At 39.2% G+C, this 21,440-nt stretch overlaps 1 protein-coding gene across 3 annotated transcripts; it reads left to right on the forward strand.

Annotated features, from left to right (window-relative positions):
* The first annotated feature begins 131 nt into the window (after positions 1–131).
* LOC105455219 (myosin-VIIa) lies at positions 132–20,656 on the forward strand. 3 transcript variants are annotated; one of them, XM_011698363.1, is made up of 28 exons: positions 2,230–2,305; positions 2,767–2,941; positions 5,500–5,545; positions 8,599–8,712; positions 8,931–9,077; positions 9,203–9,387; positions 9,780–9,901; positions 10,011–10,267; positions 10,501–10,666; positions 10,764–10,894; positions 10,984–11,379; positions 11,571–11,951; positions 12,046–12,201; positions 12,341–12,934; positions 13,332–13,541; positions 13,796–14,173; positions 14,320–15,360; positions 15,694–15,938; positions 16,459–16,819; positions 16,917–17,035; positions 17,120–17,516; positions 17,653–17,835; positions 17,932–18,133; positions 18,511–18,639; positions 18,759–18,855; positions 18,951–19,048; positions 19,136–19,305; positions 19,417–20,656. In XM_011698363.1, exons 3-28 carry the CDS (start codon positions 5,528–5,530, stop codon positions 19,621–19,623), a joined length of 6,504 nt encoding a protein of 2,167 aa, XP_011696665.1. In that variant the 5' UTR covers positions 2,230–2,305; positions 2,767–2,941; positions 5,500–5,527; the 3' UTR covers positions 19,624–20,656. The 3 variants fall into 3 exon arrangements, with proteins under 3 accessions (XP_011696663.1, XP_011696665.1, XP_011696664.1); XM_011698361.1 differs by lacking the exons at positions 2,230–2,305; positions 2,767–2,941 and adding an exon at positions 132–2,066; XM_011698362.1 differs by lacking the exon at positions 2,230–2,305 and having other exon boundaries at positions 2,318–2,941.
* Positions 20,657–21,440: the final 784 nt, after the last annotated feature.

Here is a 21,440-nt window from a genome sequence, read left to right on the forward strand (position 1 = left end):
TACTTTCTTGACTATATAAATCTTCACAAGTACAATAAATAGGTACAAGCTATGCAAAATTAATTCGTCCCAATTTAACAATTTTTCACAAATATTTTCTGTTGTGATGAAATCAATATATTGTATATAATTTATTTTCTCCAACGCAAAAAAAAAAAGAAAGAGAAAAAAGAAAAAGAAAAAGAAGAGAAAGAGAGACAATGTTATTTTTACTACACATATTTTTGTTGCGTATCTTGTTAGCGGATAAAAATGTGCAACAATTGTGAAATGGTCAAGATGTTAATGACGTAGTGACGATGAGCTTCCATCGAATTTTATGTGCTGAAATATTCGTATAGATACTATATAGGCAAAGTATTGTAGCAACGGAAAGCTTCGTTTCATCGTTATACCGCCAAGGGAATGCAGTTGTGTTAATCGGGTTTTATCACCTCGCGCGATAAATAAATAAATATATATATATATATATATATATATATATATATATACATACATAAAATGCATATCTTGTACCTAACATATACGTACGTATGTATAATTATTTTGTGACGATCACCATCACCGTGTTTTCTCTACTGCGATTTTGCTAGAGAGACGATCGCTGTGGAAGAAATCATCCTTGTTATCAAAATGTATCTAGATTTATTCGCAAGATAAATCTTGCATTTTGAATAGCCAGACGTGCGAATACAATTCGCACGGTCCAAATACACTATCTACATTGAATACAAATGTACCGTACGTTTGTAAGCTCGATTAGAGAACATTATAGCAAGTATTATCGCATTTTTGTATGTTTTGCTAAAAAGTATGTATATGTATATTACTTAAACATAATACATGGACGTGCTTCTTATTATAAACATTACGACCAAGCAACTATATCATTTATGTCGGATGACTACTTGAAATTCTTGGAAATTCGTAGTTGTATGCGTAAAGAAACTGACGGATAGATGTTAAACCATACGCTACGACAGTTGCTGTCCGCTACCGAGACACAGTACACATATTAAATAAATTGCGAAAAATGTAAAAAGAAGCGATTAAGCCGCGCGTGTATTCTATACGTATTCTACCCACACACGTCGAATTGATACAAAATGGAAATATATTTTCAATGTAAAACAGCTGCGCAATCTTGTCGTGATTTTTCTTCAACAAAAATGAAGAGTAATCGAGTTTTTTTTTATTTTTTATTTTTTTACATATAAATTGCTCTTCCTACTGTGATAGACGAAAGAAAGACGTGGGGCTCTAGAATATATTCAAATAAAATATTGTTAATTTTTTTCGTTCACGTGGTTCGCGTGTAAGCCGTCGACAAGACAGGTCGCGGCCGATAGAGATGCCGAGAGGTGATCGCAACAAGCCGCACGCACGAGCAGACAGCTAATCTGTTACTGTCTATTATACCTGACTGCAGGAAGCGATTCGACTTGGCGAACGCCACGAACGCTTAGCCACCAGTCGGTCCGTCACAGTTGGTTGTGTACGTGGTACCGACGTATATCCCCTTGCTGTAGCGAGCGTGCGAGCGCAGTGGGGAAGCCCGAAGCGGTCCGAAGCGCGCGCGAGACCTTACCACCACCTCTGCGCTTAGCCAGCTTCCACCTGGCACTCCTGGCAGGTTGGCACACCCGATTCGAGCCGAACCGAAGCCGAGCGGACGTGTTAATGTGCCGGTTCACCGTGGTTCCATCCTCCGGAATAACGACGACGACGACGACGACGATCGCTTTCTTCGTGACTACTGCGCGACTCTGTAGATCGCAATCGGTTGTTTGCTGTACCTCCGTGCAATCCCACCTCGGTTACACTCGTTTACGTTTAGACGCTCGTGAACGCATCTCAATCTCATCCGTTCATTCGTTCATCCGTCTGTCCGTTCGTTCGTTCGTTCGTTCATTTATTCGTTCATTCGCTCATCGTGCTCATCTCCGAAGAGACCGGACATGAAAATCGAGTGCTCGTCGAAAGTCTAGTGCCAGTGTAGTGTCTCTTAATGGAGCGTATTGCCGACGTATAGCCGCTCTCGTCGTGTTTCTCGTTACTCGCAACAGGTACGTGGTTGTGCAAGTCGGCGATTCACGTGAGACAAATTGTTCCTTCATGCCCTCCATCGTCACTCCGATTGCAGCCTCGAGAATCGGACAAGCTTATTATTTCTACAGGACGAAACGGGATACGCACATTCCAGATGAACAAAGCGGAAGTGGGCGTGATGGCATGGAGGAGCATTCGGTACCTCGTTTTGGCAATGAGTGCGCGTAATCAGTTTAACGTTGAAAAGGATGACGAGGTTTATCATCGAAAAAATCTGAAAATTTATAGTTACATATTAGAAAAAACTGAAAATTTATAGTTACATATTAGAAAAAATAACGAATTTCGGACTGATAGTCTGTTCGTGATAGTTTGTTTCTTAAGAAATGTAATTATGACTTTTCGAAAAACTCGCATTGAATCAAGTTCAATTATTTCTCGAATGAAAGTCGTTCTTAGAGATGACAAGAGAATAACGAAAGCTTTTCTCTAAAATGAGTTTGAAGTTGCGCTCAAAGTACCGATTAGCCTGACTTTAACCGCTACTGTCGTAACAATGATTAGCAAAATGTTAAACCGTTCTGCTAGGTTGACTCTACATAAATCTTCTCACGTAAATGTGCGAAAACAAACTGTATTTAGTGCCGGACTGATCGGCATTTAAAATTTAAATCAAGTATACAAGTCTCAAGTTTTGCCCTTTCTCTGGTTTTAAAGCTAATTTTACCGCATGTGGTTGTGATTGTGAATCGAATGCATCTTATCCATGGAGACAGTCGCTTTAATAGAAAAAATTCAAGTATGACGAATCCCCCCGATTGGTACACGTATGTACATACGTGTGAATATCGCGGGCGATAGGTGCTACGATAGTACATATAGTAAGAGATAAGTAAGTATGACGCGATGAGATAAAAGTAATGACAGGTTGACTTGAGACTCCTCGTTTGTATACATATATAAGGTGTCTCATTTCTCACGGATTATTTTATCACGGTAGACTCTCTCTCTCTCTCTCTCTCTCTCTCTCTTCCATTGTAATGATATATGACCATGAAGACTGCAAACAAGTCGGTCTCTCTCAATATTCTTGCAAAGATAAAATCTATTTCAAATTGATGAAAAAATCCATAAAAAGTGGGACACTTTATATATACTATGCTGATAACAATATTCACATTCCTTGGAACAAACTTCGTCTTTATCTCTTTCTAATAATTTTCTATTGGATCTATACGTATCGATATCTATAACGCATTAACGGTAACCACACGAGTACACTGCGATATCGATATTAATTCACATTATAATTACTATTATACTAATTAATACAAACAACAGTTAAAATACGGCTTCCAGAACACATTCCCTCGGGGCTTTACGTCTTCTCGGGAGGGCGATAAAAAACGCGCAAGCATTGTATGGGCTCTTCCGGCGCGGCGATGTTGCATTCAGTCGATCTTCCGCGCCTCGTTTGATCACCCGTTAAAGTCTCCCGCGTGGCGCCTACGCCACTGACCGTTCTCCACAGATATTTTCAAAGTCAATGACTGCGACTGTGACTGCTCTGTGCTCACGCCCGTGCTTCAAGTTCATGGCGAGACAAGGGTGTCCGTCTATAAAATTAAAACAATGATTTTATAACTCGAACGTTCTCGAGACAAAACGACATGATAATTCATTCATTCCGCGATCACATTAATAATTTCATTCGACTCAATCGTCTATTGCGAATCTCATTTTTTTTCTATAATCTATATAATTAACAATGCTACAAGGTCGTTTAAAAATGTTAAAGATCTCGTGAGATACATATATATATATATATATATATACAATTAATCGATTATTAACAGATAACAGGAAGAATGAAATTAAAATGCGACTTTGGATCGAATGATAAGATGCTCAATCGAGTAAATGGCACGTGTCTATTTGAATCGCTAAAAGACTTAAGAGTTCGTGCACACGAAACGTAACGCATTCGTAATTAGTGTCAGAAAGATGATTTCTTAGAATCTTAAATCAAACAAAAGTGCCAAATAATTTTCATCAATTTTTTCCTTAATTAAATTTTTCTTTAGGTTATATTTAATCATTTTAGTAGTATGTTGACAACACAGATGTTGACAACTGATTAGTCGAAGGAGAAAGATAATATTGATTTAAAACTATTAATATATTCTCATATTATTTGAATCTAAAAGATTCAATTCTCTCTCTCTCTCTCTCTCTCTCTCTCTCTCTCTCACACACACACACACACACACACACACACACATCTCTACTAAAAACAAATTGTTCATATTACCTCGACAACACAAACATATGTATGTATCTATTCGCTTAGATTCAACCCACGAGCAATATCTTCTGTCTTTTACTCTTTGTTCTTCTAAAATCGCATGGCTCAGCCAGTTGACACATTCCATCCGCGCGACGAATTAAATTTAAATTGCTTCAATTCAGACGTCGGAAAACTGACCTTTTTGGATTCTAATAGATGTAGATTATATCAGTGCGGAAACCGCCTGTATAATGCATTATCGTAGAAAAGAAGTCTAGAGAGAGATTTCGTTATTATATACATATTATAGTTTTGAATAAAATATCAAAAAATTGCAAATTTTATTTACTTTAAACTGCAAAATCTCATGAATCTCTTCCTCACACAATTGATAAACATGTGAATTTATAAGAAATATAAATTAATCCGCAGATATCCTTAAAATTTACAATTCACTTATTACGTAAATGTTATACATTACTTTTCGAATTGTATAGAAATTTTGACTCATGTGGAACATGAACCAAAAATAATATACCACCTACGCATCGTGCTGAAAAGAATGCTTTTTCTGCTTGATTTTTGTTTAAATATTAAATCGATGGCTCAACGGGATTAACATGGCATTCAGTGATGCTGGAACTGATGGCTATGCCAGGAGGAGAAGGGAGGGGGGGAGAAAAAGCGAGAGAGAGAGAGAGAGAGATCTCAAGAAGATTCTCGGTGAATCTCGACGGAGCCGTATGGCACGGTAATGCAAACTACCTAACCCACTTTTGCGAACAGGTTTGCAATGCTTCCACGGTAACGGTGATCGACCAGACATCACGGACATGCGTGCCGGGATGCTTCTCTTCCAAATAGATGCAGCGACACGCGTCTATAACGCGTGTACCGTCAGATTCTTGGGACTGATGAGCTCGAGTACTCTTGGTACTCGTATAGTCTCGTAGCTACGATGTATTCTCACGGAAACTCGCGAGTACTCTTTCTCATATCTCTCAAGACTTTATACGTAATAGGCCATTCCTAAAATCACTGCAGGCCAAGTCTGTATCATCTATCGTTAGATAAAATTATTGTATAAAGAAGTGTACACATGTGTGAAGAATGCGCACCTCACTCAATTCGTTATATTTATTTATTTATTTTTTTGTTTTTAGGCGGAGTGCCGACAACCACGACTAAGAGATGGTCATCGTCACACGGGTAGGTTCTTATTCGCGATCTTGTAAAGTAAAAATAAAGTTCACTTTAATTAATCCGTTATTGCGTATTATTTTGGTACTGCTGCGAGGTAAGTGATAGATGGCATGTACGTGCGACGGCATAAGAGAGAACACGATAAATTTCTATTCGATAAATTTCGTACAGATTAAACGATAACGCGTAAACGCGTTATTTTAAACGCAAGAGTTTTTCCAAGTCCTCTCTGAAGAACGCGCTTTAAAACATTAACAATTTATAGATAATTTATCGATCATAAGATGAACAATTTTCCGCGGAGGGAAAGCAATAGAAATTTGCGTCAGTAAGCGCGTTGACCAATCGAAAATCGGACGGCAAAACTAACAATAAATAAATTCGATGAAGCTGCGCACGGCAGAAGCAGCAATCTCTCGCGCGGCTCAATCCATTACATTTACCGCTTTCCTCGTCGTTCTCCTCGAACACGGTCAGTAGGAATCTGTGACGAGTGAAAATAACCGAACAGGAGTCATCGTGTTCTCTCGTTGTAAACAATGATGTACCGCTAAGTAACTCTAGTCTTGGTCGTCCATCGTTGGATGGTGCGACCAAGCGCTCCGCTCTTTATTTGTGCAACTTGTTTTCTGATTATTTTTTTCACATCGAAACGGTCGATCTCTCGGATCGAACGTTTCAGCTATCTGAAACTCCAGATCTAACAATAAAATATAGGGAACACAATTGGGATTTAAAAGGAAAAGTACATCTCCCTCGCGATGCAATCGGTCATTTCGAATTTATATTTATATAAAAGACCTCGCATTATTACTTCATCGTTCCGACTTTGTGAATAAAGCCGCCGCCGACTCGAAATAATTGGGAATATTTAGATGTCGATTGGAAATAAAACAGCGTAACAAAGCATAGTCTAGTAATATCGTAAAGCCGAAAAAAATTTTTTTAACCGTACTCGGCTCTTCTGATCGTCGTCATAACATAATCATGACGACGGCCAAGAGAGGCATCACTATCAGAATTATTAAAAGAGCCGAGTACAGTTAAAAAATTTTTGTCGGCTTTTCTGACAAAAATCTAACCGACTTTTGTGCCCACACTTGAATTTTCTAATCATAATGTACACGATTTCGTATTTACTAAATTCAATTGCTAGTTACTACTGGCTGTATCGAACATGCCATTAATAGAGAAAAAGAAGAAAAAAAGAAGACGATGAGACAACGCACGCTGATCGTAAAGTAAAAAAAAAAAAAAAATGTCAAGATTTGTGAAGAAAAGGAAAACGGGATAGAGATGGGATCACGAGAAATAGAAATCAAGAGGACTCGATCCATTGGCTTCGACGTCTTTCCTGGCGCCGCGCCACCGCGCCGCCGCCGCACCGGTAGACGTTGATAAGTCTACGTATAAACGATGTAAGCGGGAGATGAGCGGGAGGTGAGCGTTGCGAAGGTGAGTGAAAGGCGACGATTACCAGCAGCAACGTCACGTTTACGCTCGACGATTCACGTTGGACGTCTACGTCGAACGACCGGCATCCAACCAACGTCCGACCGGCATCGCTCACGATGAAACGTACACCCGTACATAAGTATGTCGGGTGACTGTCTAGGTGACAGACCTGGATATCCTAGTTTGGAAATCTCGCACCAAACGCTTTATCGATGATGCGTTCCAAAGCGGAACGGTCTGACAATCTAACAATCTAATGGTCAAATGGCGTTTGAAAAATGACAAAGTTAAATTTTGCCGATTTGTCTCCAATGATGAAACGGAAGTCGACCTCTTCATCTCGTTTCACTTCATCTCAATCACGAAAGGACAAGCGACCCGTTCATGATCGAGTTAAGCAAGACGGTATATAAGCAGGGTAAAAGCTCCGACTTCGTGAAGACTCCCACGAGATACTCCACGCAGTTCCGCGTGCTGCAACCGTTTGCATCGCGTGCGCGCGCGTACAATGTGCCGCACACACCAACACGGGGGATCGCACCTGATACACGTTTACGTCCCGATTGTTCACTTCACCGGAACATCGGAAGAGCTCCATCCGTTTCTCGCTTCGCCTCGCCTCGTCTCGTCTCGCCTCGCCTCACCTCACCTCGCCTCACCTCACCTCACCTCACCTCACCTCACCTCACCTCAAAATGAGGGCCGCTTCGATCCATTCTTTTGCTTCGACCAGCAATTTTACTTTCGCATCGTTCGTTTGTCGAGTCTTTGATTGCATCTGATTGATGCATGTGAATCTTTAATTTTTTTCAATACAACTTTTAAGATTTCGAAACATTTCATTTCTAGAGAGAACAAATCTCTATAGTAGGTAAACGTTATACGAAATTGAAATATGAATCCTGTAAACGAGAAAGAGTCATGTGCTTCCCTTAATTTAATTAGAAATAGCGTAGAAAGAGAGAAAGAAAGAGAGAGAGAGGGGGGGGGGGGGAGAAGAGTAATCGATTTAACAATAATAAAGAAAAAAATGACCGAGGAAATGAGGAAACACGTGTCGCGTGAAAGAATGTACATCTGTACATAAGTCTGTCGGGCAACAATTGGGAAATAGTTACGATGAGGTGGAGGCACCTCCTCGCATCGAGCCGCGTGCTGCGCGCCACGCCGAATGGCAAAGCGTACAGTTATTATACAACGGTACACCATATAACTCAATTTAGATCTGATGCTTGCGTTAACATCAATTCCACATCCAACTCGTGTCACATTGATTCTCGCGCTTCTTGTTTTTACATACGTTTTCGTCGACGCGTGAAATTCACCGATAAAATCTATTCTGGCGGAAATAAACAGATCTCAAGATATCGTTACTCAATATGAATTACTGATATTTATATTCATTAATGTCGTTGAATACTCGAGTATAACGATACATTCGCTTCTACCTTCGACAATTATTTAGGTCGTCCTCGTGTGCTGCAGTTGTGTATGTAACAGGCTATTGTATACGCCGGTAGAAAGAAACTAAAAAAACTAGTCTTGCTTTTCTACTCGCGCGTATTAAGGAAAATAATAAAAACATGCCTCTTTGTCTTGCGCAGGGAGATTACATATGGATCGAACCAATCTCAGGAAGGGAATTTGACGTCGCGATCGGAGCAAGAGTCATCTCGGCGGAAGGCAGACGTATTCAAGTAAAGGACGACGACAACAAGGTAATTACAATTACCGAATACATGTTACAAAACTAAGTCCAAGATTATGAACAATTGACACGGTTTCGGGAGGAATGTTACATCTTACTACCACTCTACTACTTGCATTTTACTTGCATTTTACCGAAAGAGGCAGTCGCGTTTATTTTAATTAACTATTTAACACTCCCATTATTAATTCCATTATTAATCCACGAGCGAATATAATAATTTCGCAGGAACAATGGCTAACGCCGGAGAGACGAATAAAGGCCATGCATGCCACTTCGGTGCAAGGTGTAGAAGATATGATCAGTTTAGGAGACCTCCATGAAGCGGGCATTCTGCGAAATTTATTGATACGCTACAATGAGAATCTCATTTACGTAAGTCCCTCGGCACGACTGCCGATGATGAAATGCGATTGGTTAAAAGTAAAATATAAGTGCATGAAATCGGCGATCCAGCAACGATTCACACGATTCACGATCATAACGATATAATTTTACAGACGTATACGGGCTCCATCCTGGTCGCCGTCAATCCATACCAGATATTGCCCATTTATACCGCGGAGCAAATCAAACTTTACAAGGATCGTAAAATCGGGGAGCTGCCGCCGCACATATTCGCCATCGGCGATAACAGCTACGCGCATATGAACCGATACGGCCAGGATCAGTGCATAGTAATTAGGTACCGGGAGACGTCCACCCGTTATAACATTAAACACACGCTAGAGACGCTTCTAATGAAACTTGACCGAATCATCGACTTTTATCATTCAATTAGTCTTCTTTTACTTGCCCTTTATAAATGAAATCGGTCAAGAGAAAATGACTTTTTTCTCCTACCTGTGCAACATCTTTGCGAATCATGTTTATTAATGAGGAGACAATTATTATTATTATTATTAAAAAGCTACAAGTATATAAAATATTAAGTATAGAGTATATACTGTATATGCTATATACATATAAAGTGTAAAAAAAAAAAACTATAACGCAAACTATATATTTTCTATTCTCGTCCAAATCTCTTCCTTTATAATCATTAGAATCGTTAATAGAAATTCACCTTCATTTTAGCGGCGAGAGTGGAGCGGGAAAGACAGAAAGCACGAAATTAATTCTACAATATCTAGCAGCAATCAGTGGGAAACATTCATGGATCGAACAACAGATCTTAGAAGCGAATCCGATACTCGAAGGTGAATCTCATGATAAGACAAACTTACAAACTACCTAAATTGCCGAAAGCCGAAAGAGTCTCAAATTGATTAAGAGTTGATTGATCGAATGACATCTCTAACGTTCTAGCTTTTGGCAATGCAAAAACCGTGAGAAATGACAATTCGTCCCGTTTCGGCAAGTACATCGATATTCACTTCAATGAACAAGGTGTGATAGAAGGAGCCAAGATAGAGCAATATCTTCTGGAAAAGTCACGGATCGTATCTCAAAGCTTGGACGAAAGGAATTATCATATTTTTTACTGCATGCTAGCTGGCCTTTCCAAGGACGAGAAACAAAAGCTCGAGTTGGAAGATGCATCTACATACAAATATCTCATAGGGGTAAGTGCGTCAAGTGCGTTAGTAATTTGTTTTATCTTGTTTTGGAAATACGCACATGCACGCTCATGCACATGCACGCTCGCACAAACCTCAAAGAGAACAAAGAATATACAGTACAAAAGAAAAAACACAGCAAAAAAATATTATTTATATGTATAATGCGTACGAGCTCTCAATTTACGTACATATATATATATATATATATGTATACACACAATTATCTTTGCCTTCAGGGTGGCGGCATTACTTGCGAAGGGCGCGATGATGCGGCCGAATTCGCCGATATAAGATCAGCTATGAAGGTTTTGCTATTCTCCGACGTGGAAATTTGGGAGGTGCTTAAATTGCTCGCGGCTTTATTACACATGGGCAATATCAAGTATAGAGCCACCGTTGTAGGTACGAAATGCAATAAGAATCCAACACACAAATTTACCGTGTTACTCTCATGGAATTGGAATTGAATGCTTTCAATCTATTTATACGTGACTTCCAGATAATTTAGATGCTACAGAAATTCCAGAGCAAACAAATGTACAAAGAGTGGCGTATTTACTTGGAGTACCGGTACAGTCATTGATAGATGCGCTCACTCGCAGAACTATATTCGCACACGGTGAAACAGTAGTAAGTATTTTTCCATATACAAAGGCCATAGAAAGACTTTTAAAAAATACTATCGTATTGAAAAATGATAATCTTGTATGTTTCGATAGGTTTCCACGTTGTCGAGAGATCAATCAGTCGACATTAGAGACGCGTTTGTAAAGGGTATATACGGTCGATTATTCGTACACATTGTAAAGAAAATTAACGAGGCCATATACCGGCCGAAAAATAATTCCCGTAGTGCTATAGGCGTATTGGATATATTCGGCTTTGAGAACTTCAACCACAACAGCTTCGAGCAGTTTTGCATCAATTATGCCAACGAGAACCTCCAGCAATTTTTCGTTCAGCATATATTCAAGTTAGAGCAAGAGGAATACAATCACGAGGGCATCAATTGGCAGCATATAGAGTTTGTCGATAATCAAGACGCTTTAGATCTGATAGCTATCAAGCAGCTCAACATTATGGCGCTTATTGATGAAGAATCGAAATTTCCAAAAGTAAGAGTGTTTTTAAATTTAGCAGGGATGTCCAAGCGACTTTGACAATAATCTATTTTGAAAATAATTAAAAGCGCGCGCGCGCACATACACCTTACAGGAACACTGAGATTTCTTAATTATTAGAAAAGTAATCACTCTTGACTAATTGGCTCTTTGCTGTACTTTTAATGCGATTTGTCAATTTTCAGGGCACGGATCAAACCATGTTGGCAAAAATCCACAAAACTCATGGCAGTCATAGGAATTATTTGAAACCTAAATCAGATATTAACACGTCCTTTGGCTTGAATCACTTTGCTGGCGTCGTCTTTTACGACACAAGGAGTTTTTTAGAGAAAAACAGAGATACATTCAGCGCGGACTTGCTGCAACTTATTCATATATCATCAAATAAATTTCTCCAAGCTTGCTTTGTCGAAGACATTGGCATGGGATCAGAAACCAGAAAGAGAGCACCCACATTATCGACACAATTCAAGAAATCGTTAGATTCGCTCATGAAAACTCTATGTAGTTGTCAACCCTTCTTCATAAGATGCATTAAACCGAATGAATATAAAAAACCGATGGTAAGCATACGTGGTGCTGTCTCGACGTTTCAACTTGGGACAACATTCTGCCTTAGTATTAGAAGAATCTTGCAAACGCAATATTTGATTTCAGATGTTTGATCGTGGTCTCTGTTGTCGACAATTGAGATATTCCGGTATGATGGAGACTATCAGGATTCGTCGAGCTGGTTATCCTATTCGCCATTCCTTCCACGAATTCGTGGAAAGATATCGATTTCTCATCTCGGGCATTCCACCCGCACACAAGGTGGATAATTCATAATAAATAATTTGAATAAATCAATTTTTATTAATCTGGATGACTGATGGTTACTTCACGGTCACCCAAGGAGGTTTTCCTTGGGTAAAATTCGTATTCGATGAAATATCTGTATGATTAACTTCAGGTGGACTGCCGCGCGGCGACTTCGAAAATCTGCCACGCGGTGTTAGGTCGATCGGATTATCAGCTCGGGCATACCAAGGTCTTTCTCAAGGACGCTCACGACTTGTTCCTCGAGCAAGAACGCGACCGCGTGTTGACGCGCAAGATTCTAATATTGCAGCGGAACATCCGCGGCTGGGTTTACAGAAGAAGATTCCTCAGGATGAGAGCGGCAGCGATGATCGTGCAAAAATATTGGCGGGGCTATGCGCAACGTCAACGATACAAACGCATGCGAATCGGTTACATGCGATTACAGGCACTCATCCGATCGCGCGTGTTGTCGCACAGATTTAGGCACCTGCGTGGCCATATCGTTGCGCTTCAAGCGCGTGCCCGAGGCCACTTGGTGCGTAAAATGTACCGGAAAAAGCTGTGGGCCATAGTGAAGATACAGGCGCACGTGAGAAGGCTGATCGCGCAAAGACGATATAAGAAGATCAAATACGAGTATCGTTTGCATGTAGAGGCGCTACGATTGCGGAAGAAGGAAGAGCGCGAACTAAAGGACCAAGGTAACAAGCGAGCCAAGGAGATCGCGGAACAAAATTACAGGGTAAATATCAATAAATATCAATACCTGCAATGAATTCTACTTTAATTCGTTACTTTAAAAAGAAACGAAAGTGATTCGCGATTAGTCTGCAGTGCAGCAGATGTAAAGATAAAGCTCTCTGATATCTGAAGTTCACAACTAGAGGAGAAGAGTCAGTCTTCTTGGTGATGGACTGTACGACCATCACCAAATTGACTGCTCGCTATATGCAATACAAAAAATAACACACAACAAGTATGTATTAGCGAAATCGTATATTTATGCGAAAAAACGCTGATTGTCCGAATAGAGAGAACTATCGAATTACGATCGTTCCTTTTAGTAAGTCACGATCGCAATTCCTGATCCTAATAAATTTTAAATTCTACGATATGTAACATCGCAAATAAAATTTCAGGAGCGCATGCAAGAGTTGGAAAGGAAAGAAATCGAGATGGAGCTGGAAGACAGGCGACGAATGGAAATCAAGAAAAATTTGATTAATGACGCGGCCAAGAAACAAGACGAGCCAGTCGACGATAGCAAGCTGGTCGAAGCAATGTTCGATTTCTTGCCAGACTCTAGCAGCGAAGCACCGACACCGGCGAGAGAAACGTCTGTGTTTAACGTAAGTTGTAATAACTCTCGAAACTCTTCGTTGAATTAAGCTTTGTTGTGATTACGGGCAAAGAAAAAAAAAACGCTCGTGAAGAGGAAGGAGCAGACTATAGAACTAGAATTTAAAACAATGTTATTAATTAAATAAAAAAATTTAATATCTAATAAATTGTAAAAATCTATCAGAATTTGTGAAAGTCTTGCTCTTTTCTTTTTTGTCGCATAAAGAAAAGAAATATTTTAATCTTTCTTTCTTCGATGCAGGATCTTCCCGCACCGAAAGCCGATCAACATCAAGAGATAATTAGCCCGATTCAGATGACCTCGGAGGACGAGGAGGATCTGTCTGAATTTAAATTTCAGAAATTCGCGGCCACGTATTTTCAGGGCAACATCACGCACCAATACTCTAGAAAGCCGCTCAAACATCCACTATTGCCGTTGCACACGCAAGGCGATCAATTGGCCGCACAGGCTCTGTGGATAACTATACTTCGATTTACGGGCGATTTACCCGAGCCGCGATTCCATACGATGGACAGGGACACAACTTCGGTAATGTCAAAAGTGACGGCGACACTCGGACGGAATTTCATAAGGAGCAAAGAATTTCAGGAGGCTCAGATGATGGGCATGGATCCTGTACGTTCTAGAAATCATCACTTCTCGTAATTAATGTTAAATATTGTTCACAAATATTAAATTTTAACTGTATTGGTGCACGCGAGAAGACGACGATCGCGCGCGCGCGCTTTATTTATAGCAAGATTTATATTATATCCTTCCAGGAAACGTTTCTCAAGCAGAAGCCACGCTCAATCAGGCACAAGTTGGTATCGCTAACCTTGAAGCGAAAGAACAAGTTAGGCGAGGACGTACGCAGGAGGCTGCAAGAGGACGAATACACTGCCGACAGCTATCAATCCTGGTTGGAGGCCAGACCTACGTCAAACCTGGAGAAGCTGCACTTCATCATCGGCCACGGTATATTACGCGCCGAATTGAGGGACGAGATCTATTGCCAAATTTGCAAGCAACTCACCAACAATCCATCGAAATCGTCGCACGCCCGTGGCTGGATCCTACTATCCCTCTGCGTCGGCTGTTTCGCACCCTCGGAGAAGTTCGTCAACTACTTGCGAGCATTTATTAGAGAGGGACCGCCTGGTTACGCGCCCTACTGCGAGGACAGGCTGAAGAGAACCTTCAATAACGGCACTCGCAATCAACCTCCGAGTTGGCTTGAACTTCAAGCCACCAAGTCGAAGAAGCCGATTATGCTACCAATTACTTTTATGGACGGCAACACCAAGACCTTGCTGGCCGACTCGGCCACTACCGCTAGAGAACTGTGTAATCAATTGTCGGATAAGATTTCGCTAAGGGACCAATTCGGCTTCTCTCTGTATATCGCCCTATTCGACAAGGTGTCGTCCCTGGGTAGCGGTGGTGATCACGTGATGGACGCAATCTCGCAATGCGAGCAATACGCCAAGGAACAAGGCGCACAGGAACGGAACGCGCCGTGGAGATTGTTCTTCAGAAAAGAGATTTTCGCGCCCTGGCACGAGCCGACCGAAGATCAGGTCGCAACGAATTTAATCTATCAGCAAGTGGTGCGCGGTGTCAAATTCGGTGAATATCGCTGCGATAAGGAGGAAGACCTGGCGATGATCGCGGCGCAGCAATATTACATAGAGTATCATACTGACATGAACGTCGACAGACTGTATACCCTTCTGCCGAATTACATACCGGATTATTGTCTGACGGGGATCGACAAAGCGATCGATCGATGGGGTCATCTCGTCTTGCAGGCATATAAAAAAGTGAGTCTTTATAAGACAATAATTATTTCCAAAGTAAGCTATAACTTGCGCAAAGAAATTACAAAGCAAATTCGACAAAACATGCAAAACACGCCGGGGATGCGAATAAAGCAATGATAAAAATACTCCAGCTCAAAGACATGCGAGCGAGCTAAAAAGTAGTTACGAAACAAATGTTTACTTTTATCTTAAGAAACGAATTTTAAACGATTCCAAGTTATTTAATTAAAATAACGCGCGCGGGCACACTTTTAATTAAATACCTCAATTCCTGAATTCTCGCCTTTTATTCTCGCTCTCCTTTACTCTTTGCATTTAATTTTTTCATTCCAGAGTTACTACTTGAAAGAAAAAGTACCAGCGTTACGTGTTAAGGAGGATATAGTCGGCTATGCAAAGTTCAAATGGCCTCTGTTGTTCTCTCGTTTTTACGAAGCTTATAGAAATTCCGGTCCGAACCTACCGAAGAATGACGTTATCATAGCTGTTAATTGGACTGGGGTATACGTAGTCGATGATCAGGAGCAAGTGCTTCTGGAGTTATCTTTCCCCGAGATTACCACCGTATCTAGTCAAAAGTACGTATAATAGTGCGATTAAAATTAATTCGCTTTTATACGTAAGGAAAATGTTTAAAAGAAAAAGTTATACGTACATAATTCGTATAGCACATTGTGTGTGTGTGTGCGCGCGCTCACACACACAATATGCTACACAAATTATATAAATTTATATATGTATATAATAAAGTGGGAAGCAAATTCCCTGATATAGCATATTGATGTGGCTTTGTTTTGTAAATCATTACATCATTATAATGTCATACTTTATTCTTATTACTTTTTTAAAATAATTAATGATATAATGGAAGAGAAACTTTTCTCTTTTTCTGAGTATGTATGACATTACGCTTATTGTTAGATGTTTTGACGCGAGAGAAGCAAACATAGTAACTTTATATCGATAGATTTATAATAAATTAATTGTTTAATATATGTCATTAATATACAACTCGAATTTGAAAATGTTAAATTGTGAAAATTATCCGACTGCTTATATTACACATTTTCTAAATTTAAGGCATTCTTATCTTCACAGAACAAACAAGATGTTTACACAAACATTCAGTTTATCGACGGTACGAGGAGAAGAATTTACATTCCAAAGCCCGAACGCGGAGGACATCCGTGATCTGGTGGTATACTTTTTGGAAGGACTCAAGAAGCGCAGCAAGTTTGTTATAGCCTTGCAAGATTACAAGGCACCGGGCGAGAGCTCGTCATTCTTGAATTTTCAAAAGAGTGATCTCATCGTCCTCGAGGACGAGAGTACCGGCGAGACTGTGCTCAACTCGGGATGGTATGTCGGAACCTGTGAAAGGACTGGCGAGAAGGGCGATTTCCCGGCTGAGACGGTTTACGTTTTACCTTCCCTAACGAAACCACCGAATGATATATTGGTACGTACTGATCGTCAACGTACGGATTACTTTCATTGCCGAGATCTTTCATTGTTGATTGTTTTTCCCTTGCTCATCGATTTGATGTAATTTTCAGGCCTTATTTAGTATGGAAGGTACAGAGAATAGTCGCAGACTCTATCCCCAGCAAATAAACGGTGTGGATTCTCGCGACAAACCCCATACTCTTCTAGAATACGCAATCGATCATTTCCGGTAAGTCCAGAGAGATAACATTATATTTGATATTCTAAAGTAAAAAAAGTGTGCGATAACAGGTTCTGACTGAACCTGTTTCAGAACACCGCCAAAGAGAACAATGTCCAAGACATTGACTTTAACATCCGCGCGACGAGGGCACACGGACGAATTGTGGCATCACTCTAGGGAGCCGATAAAGCAACCTCTTTTAAAAAAACTCGTATCTAAGGAGGAGTTGGCCGAAGAAGCGTGTTTTGCCTTCAATGCCATTCTTAAGTATATGGGCGATCTGCCGACGAAACGACCGCGCATTGGCAATGAGTACACCGATCTGATCTTCGATGGACCGTTGAAAAATGAGATTTTACGAGTCGAAATTTATTGTCAAATTATGAAGCAGCTCACTGATAATCGCAACAGATTGAGCGAAGAGCGAGGATGGGAGCTAATGTGGCTCGCTACTGGGCTGTTCACTTGTAGTCAGAGCCTCCTGAAGGTATGATGCGAATAGAATTTCATCCACTCCCTTCCTCTCCGCCGTTACCAATAACATTTTATAATATAAAATTTTGTCAATAACGTGCTAAAAGGAAAATTCGCAAGCACACATGCAACGCCATCTTATATTACAGGAATTAACTTTATTTCTACGTACAAGACGTCATCCTATATCGCAAGATTCTTTACAAAGGTTGCAAAAAACCTTGCGTAATGGTCAACGGAAGTATCCACCGCATCAAGTAGAAGTGGAAGCTATCCAACACAAAACTACGCAAATATTTCACAAGGTCTATTTCCCTGACGATACAGACGAGGTACACATCTTATTGCTTATTTCTTCTAGGCAATCTTAGAGAAAGTAACTTTTTCAAATTTTCAATTGTTAACTATTGTAATTTTAAATTCAATAGGCATTCGAAGTTGACTCGTCTACCAGAGCGAAAGACTTTTGCCAGAATATCGCGCAAAGACTCAATTTGCGATCTGCCGAGGGCTTTAGTCTGTTTGTCAAGATCGCTGACAAAGTTATTTCCGTCCCGGAAGGTGACTTTTTCTTCGATTTCGTACGACATTTGACTGATTGGATCAGGAAGGCTAGACCATCACGAGACGGTACATATTTGCAACTTTTAATTCGTTTTCATTTCCTCGCTGCGACAGTATAGTGAATTATAATATCAGAAACAATAAATTAGATAAATCTTGTTTACTATATACGCGGTATATAATATAAATTACAATATTATATATTTTTTTTCTTTTCCAATTTATACTATGTACTCATAGTTATAAAAAAAAAAAAAGATTTATCTGATATTGTTCTCTCTCTCTCTCTCTCTCTCTCTCCCTCTCTGCGTGCGCGCGTGTGTGTAAAAGTTATATATGTATTCTACTAATATAGAAGAATAAAAACTTTTGACGCGTCACAATTCAAGCATCGTGATATAGCGAAGAAACAAAAGCTTTAATATATGTATATTATACTCCAGGAGTGTCGCCACAGTTTACATATCAAGTCTTCTTCATGAAGAAGCTTTGGACAAATACAGTTCCTGGTAAAGATAGAAATGCCGATTTAATTTTCCATTTCCATCAAGAACTTCCCAAGTTACTGAGAGGTAAATGACGGCACACGACATGGAATTGTTTAATTCTGGCATATATATGCTGCAATGCGCATTCTACATAATAATAATAATAAATTGTGCATCATATTATCATCGCCAAATTTGTATAGGCTACCACAAATGTACAAAAGAAGAAGCATCGAGATTAGCGGCCTTGGTATATAGAGTGCGATTCGGCGAGAGCAAACAAGAATTACAAGCGATTCCGTAAGCATTTTTCGACACGTAATCTTTACAAAGGAGATTAAACGTTACAAACAACAACAACAACAACAACAACAAGGAAATTCTTTCAATTTCAGACAAATGCTAAGAGAACTAATACCGGGCGATTTGATCAAGATACAGAGTGCTAATGATTGGAAAAGATCGATAATTGCGGCCTATAATCAAGATGCTGGTAAGTAAAAGGCACAAATGACTCGCTAGATAAAGTCTTGTATGTGTAAAGAAAAATTGGGGTTTTTATCGAGATACTTAATCTTAGGTATGAGTCCAGAAGATGCGAAAATTACATTTTTAAAAATCGTATATCGATGGCCAACGTTTGGCTCCGCGTTCTTCGAAGTGAAACAGAGCACGGAACCAAATTATCCCGAGTTGTTATTAATTGCCATCAACAAACACGGCGTGAGCCTCATACATCCTCAATCAAAGGTAATCGCACGATAATTCAGTTTCACGTTATTTCAGTTTCAACCAACTATGTTTTCTCAAGAGTTGGACGCTATTAATAAATTTGCATACATACAATTTCTTTACTTACAGGATATACTCATCACTCACCCCTTTACAAGAATCTCCAATTGGTCATCTGGCAATACCTACTTCCACATGACGATAGGAAACCTCGTGCGTGGCTCAAAGCTCTTATGCGAAACTTCATTGGGTTACAAGATGGACGATCTCTTGACCTCCTATATTTCGCTGATGCTCACGAACATGAACAAGCAACGTACGATAAGAATCAAATAGCAACAAAAGTGACGTACAATTAAAATAAACACATTCCATGGCGCGACTGAATACGCAAATAAATCTTGCAAACGCGCCTGACGTTAAAACTGCTCATGAATTTCTCAATATTTTTGTTTCACTTTTTATGAACAACACATGATTTAAAAATATTCGATGTTACGACAAATTTTGTTCGAATATCGTTTCATCATTCGCGCGATGGATTTACTTTCATCTGATTGACGAGAAATAATTTAAATTTACATTTTATATGTACTTGATGTATCTGTTTATCATTGTTCATTTATGTTGTATACGACATAAGAGTGTTGTTGTCCAGATAACTTTGGAATCATTGATGCTGCAATTTATATTATAAAATATATAGATATACTCGATTACTATTTGCATATTTACCTGTTAATTTATAATTCAAAATAATCTATGCAAGAGGAATAACAATTTATATGTACACAAATTGTAGCTGATAGATTTGTACATGATTTACGTACGATTAAGAATTTTTAATCGTTTTGTATAAAATATTATTTCCTGTATTGTACACACATACATATACTAAATATTATTGGTAGATATATAAATATTATTCTGTAAGTGAAATTCATATTGTTATCTCCAAGGAATTATTCACGCACTCTATGTGTGTGCGTGTGTGTGTTAACGTGACATCAGCATAATAACGCCTATGCATAATTCGTATTAATGAGAAGAACGATTGCATTTGCAATAGTTTTGCAAATGCAATCAATATGGCGAGTGATTAGATTGTTATCCGTCCAACAAATCGCTTATTATTACATACATGTGACGTAAGTCAAATTTTGAGAAACCACGAAACCACGGATTCTCGCATAGATATAAATCTCGCAAAACGCGCAATGCATCCGTAGAAGAAAAAAAAATTCTCCAAATTTGCCTTGCTACCTCTACAAAGTATAATTTCGAAATAAACGCTTCGCGCAAGAATGTAATTACTATTAATTCGCTTTTATAATTGTGAATAAAGACAACCATATTTTCCACGCGCAAAGTACAAGCGTTAATCGTGGGTAAATTCCCATGGAATGTATACCGGTGTTCCCCCTTTCCAACACACAGATCTCTTCGGGAAGACATTCCCAAGGCGATGCTATCTCACTTCCTTTCGGAGACGACGGTGTTTCGATTATCTCTCGTAAAAAAGAAGGTAAAAGATCCGAGTAATGATTGAAACTAATGATTGAAAGCGTCACGTCCACTTGGAAGAAATTGTCAATTTTTTTTAACTCGCGCATATCCATTTACTAATGTAAGATTTTTCAATATTTATTAAGTGCAAAATATTAAACATCTCGATTTGATTTTCGATTCTCAAATTTCAGATAAAATTGATGAAATTGATCAATATCGTAAATTTGTTAAATTCGATCTGTGAAAAAGATTCACGATTATTGATGTATATTCATGATGCAAACAATTCCCAACGTTAATTTTGGGATCCGGTATTAAATAAGAACCGATTGACAAAATAAAAATCGTGTAATATAATAAACTTTCTGTTCTATTCTAAATCACGTGTAGGAGGAGCTAAAACTTTATATGCGTCTTTGTTGTATTTATCGATATAACTACAATGAAGCATATAAATGTAATGTTTTTAATATATTTTTCTACGAAAAATCCTAACAATATGCTTCAAATTGTGATAGAGAAGGTGCGATCTACATATCTGAAAAAAAATTTCAAGTATTAAATAATATAGAATATAAATTTTCGTGCACGTGATGTAATTTAATGATACCCGCTCCACTCTTTCGGACATCACAATTTCCAAT

The sequence above is a fragment of the Wasmannia auropunctata genome, unplaced genomic scaffold, assembly GCF_000956235.1.
Source record: "Wasmannia auropunctata unplaced genomic scaffold, wasmannia.A_1.0 LD335903.1, whole genome shotgun sequence".
NCBI classification, from domain to species: domain Eukaryota; kingdom Metazoa; phylum Arthropoda; class Insecta; order Hymenoptera; family Formicidae; genus Wasmannia; species Wasmannia auropunctata.

Coding starts and splice junctions, on each gene's coding strand:
- LOC105455219 (XM_011698361.1), top strand. Junction 10,667..10,763: donor GTATAGAGCCACCGTTGTAG/GTACGAAATGCA, acceptor CGTGACTTCCAG/ATAATTTAGATGCTACAGAA. Junction 14,174..14,319: donor AGATGATGGGCATGGATCCT/GTACGTTCTAGA, acceptor ATATCCTTCCAG/GAAACGTTTCTCAAGCAGAA.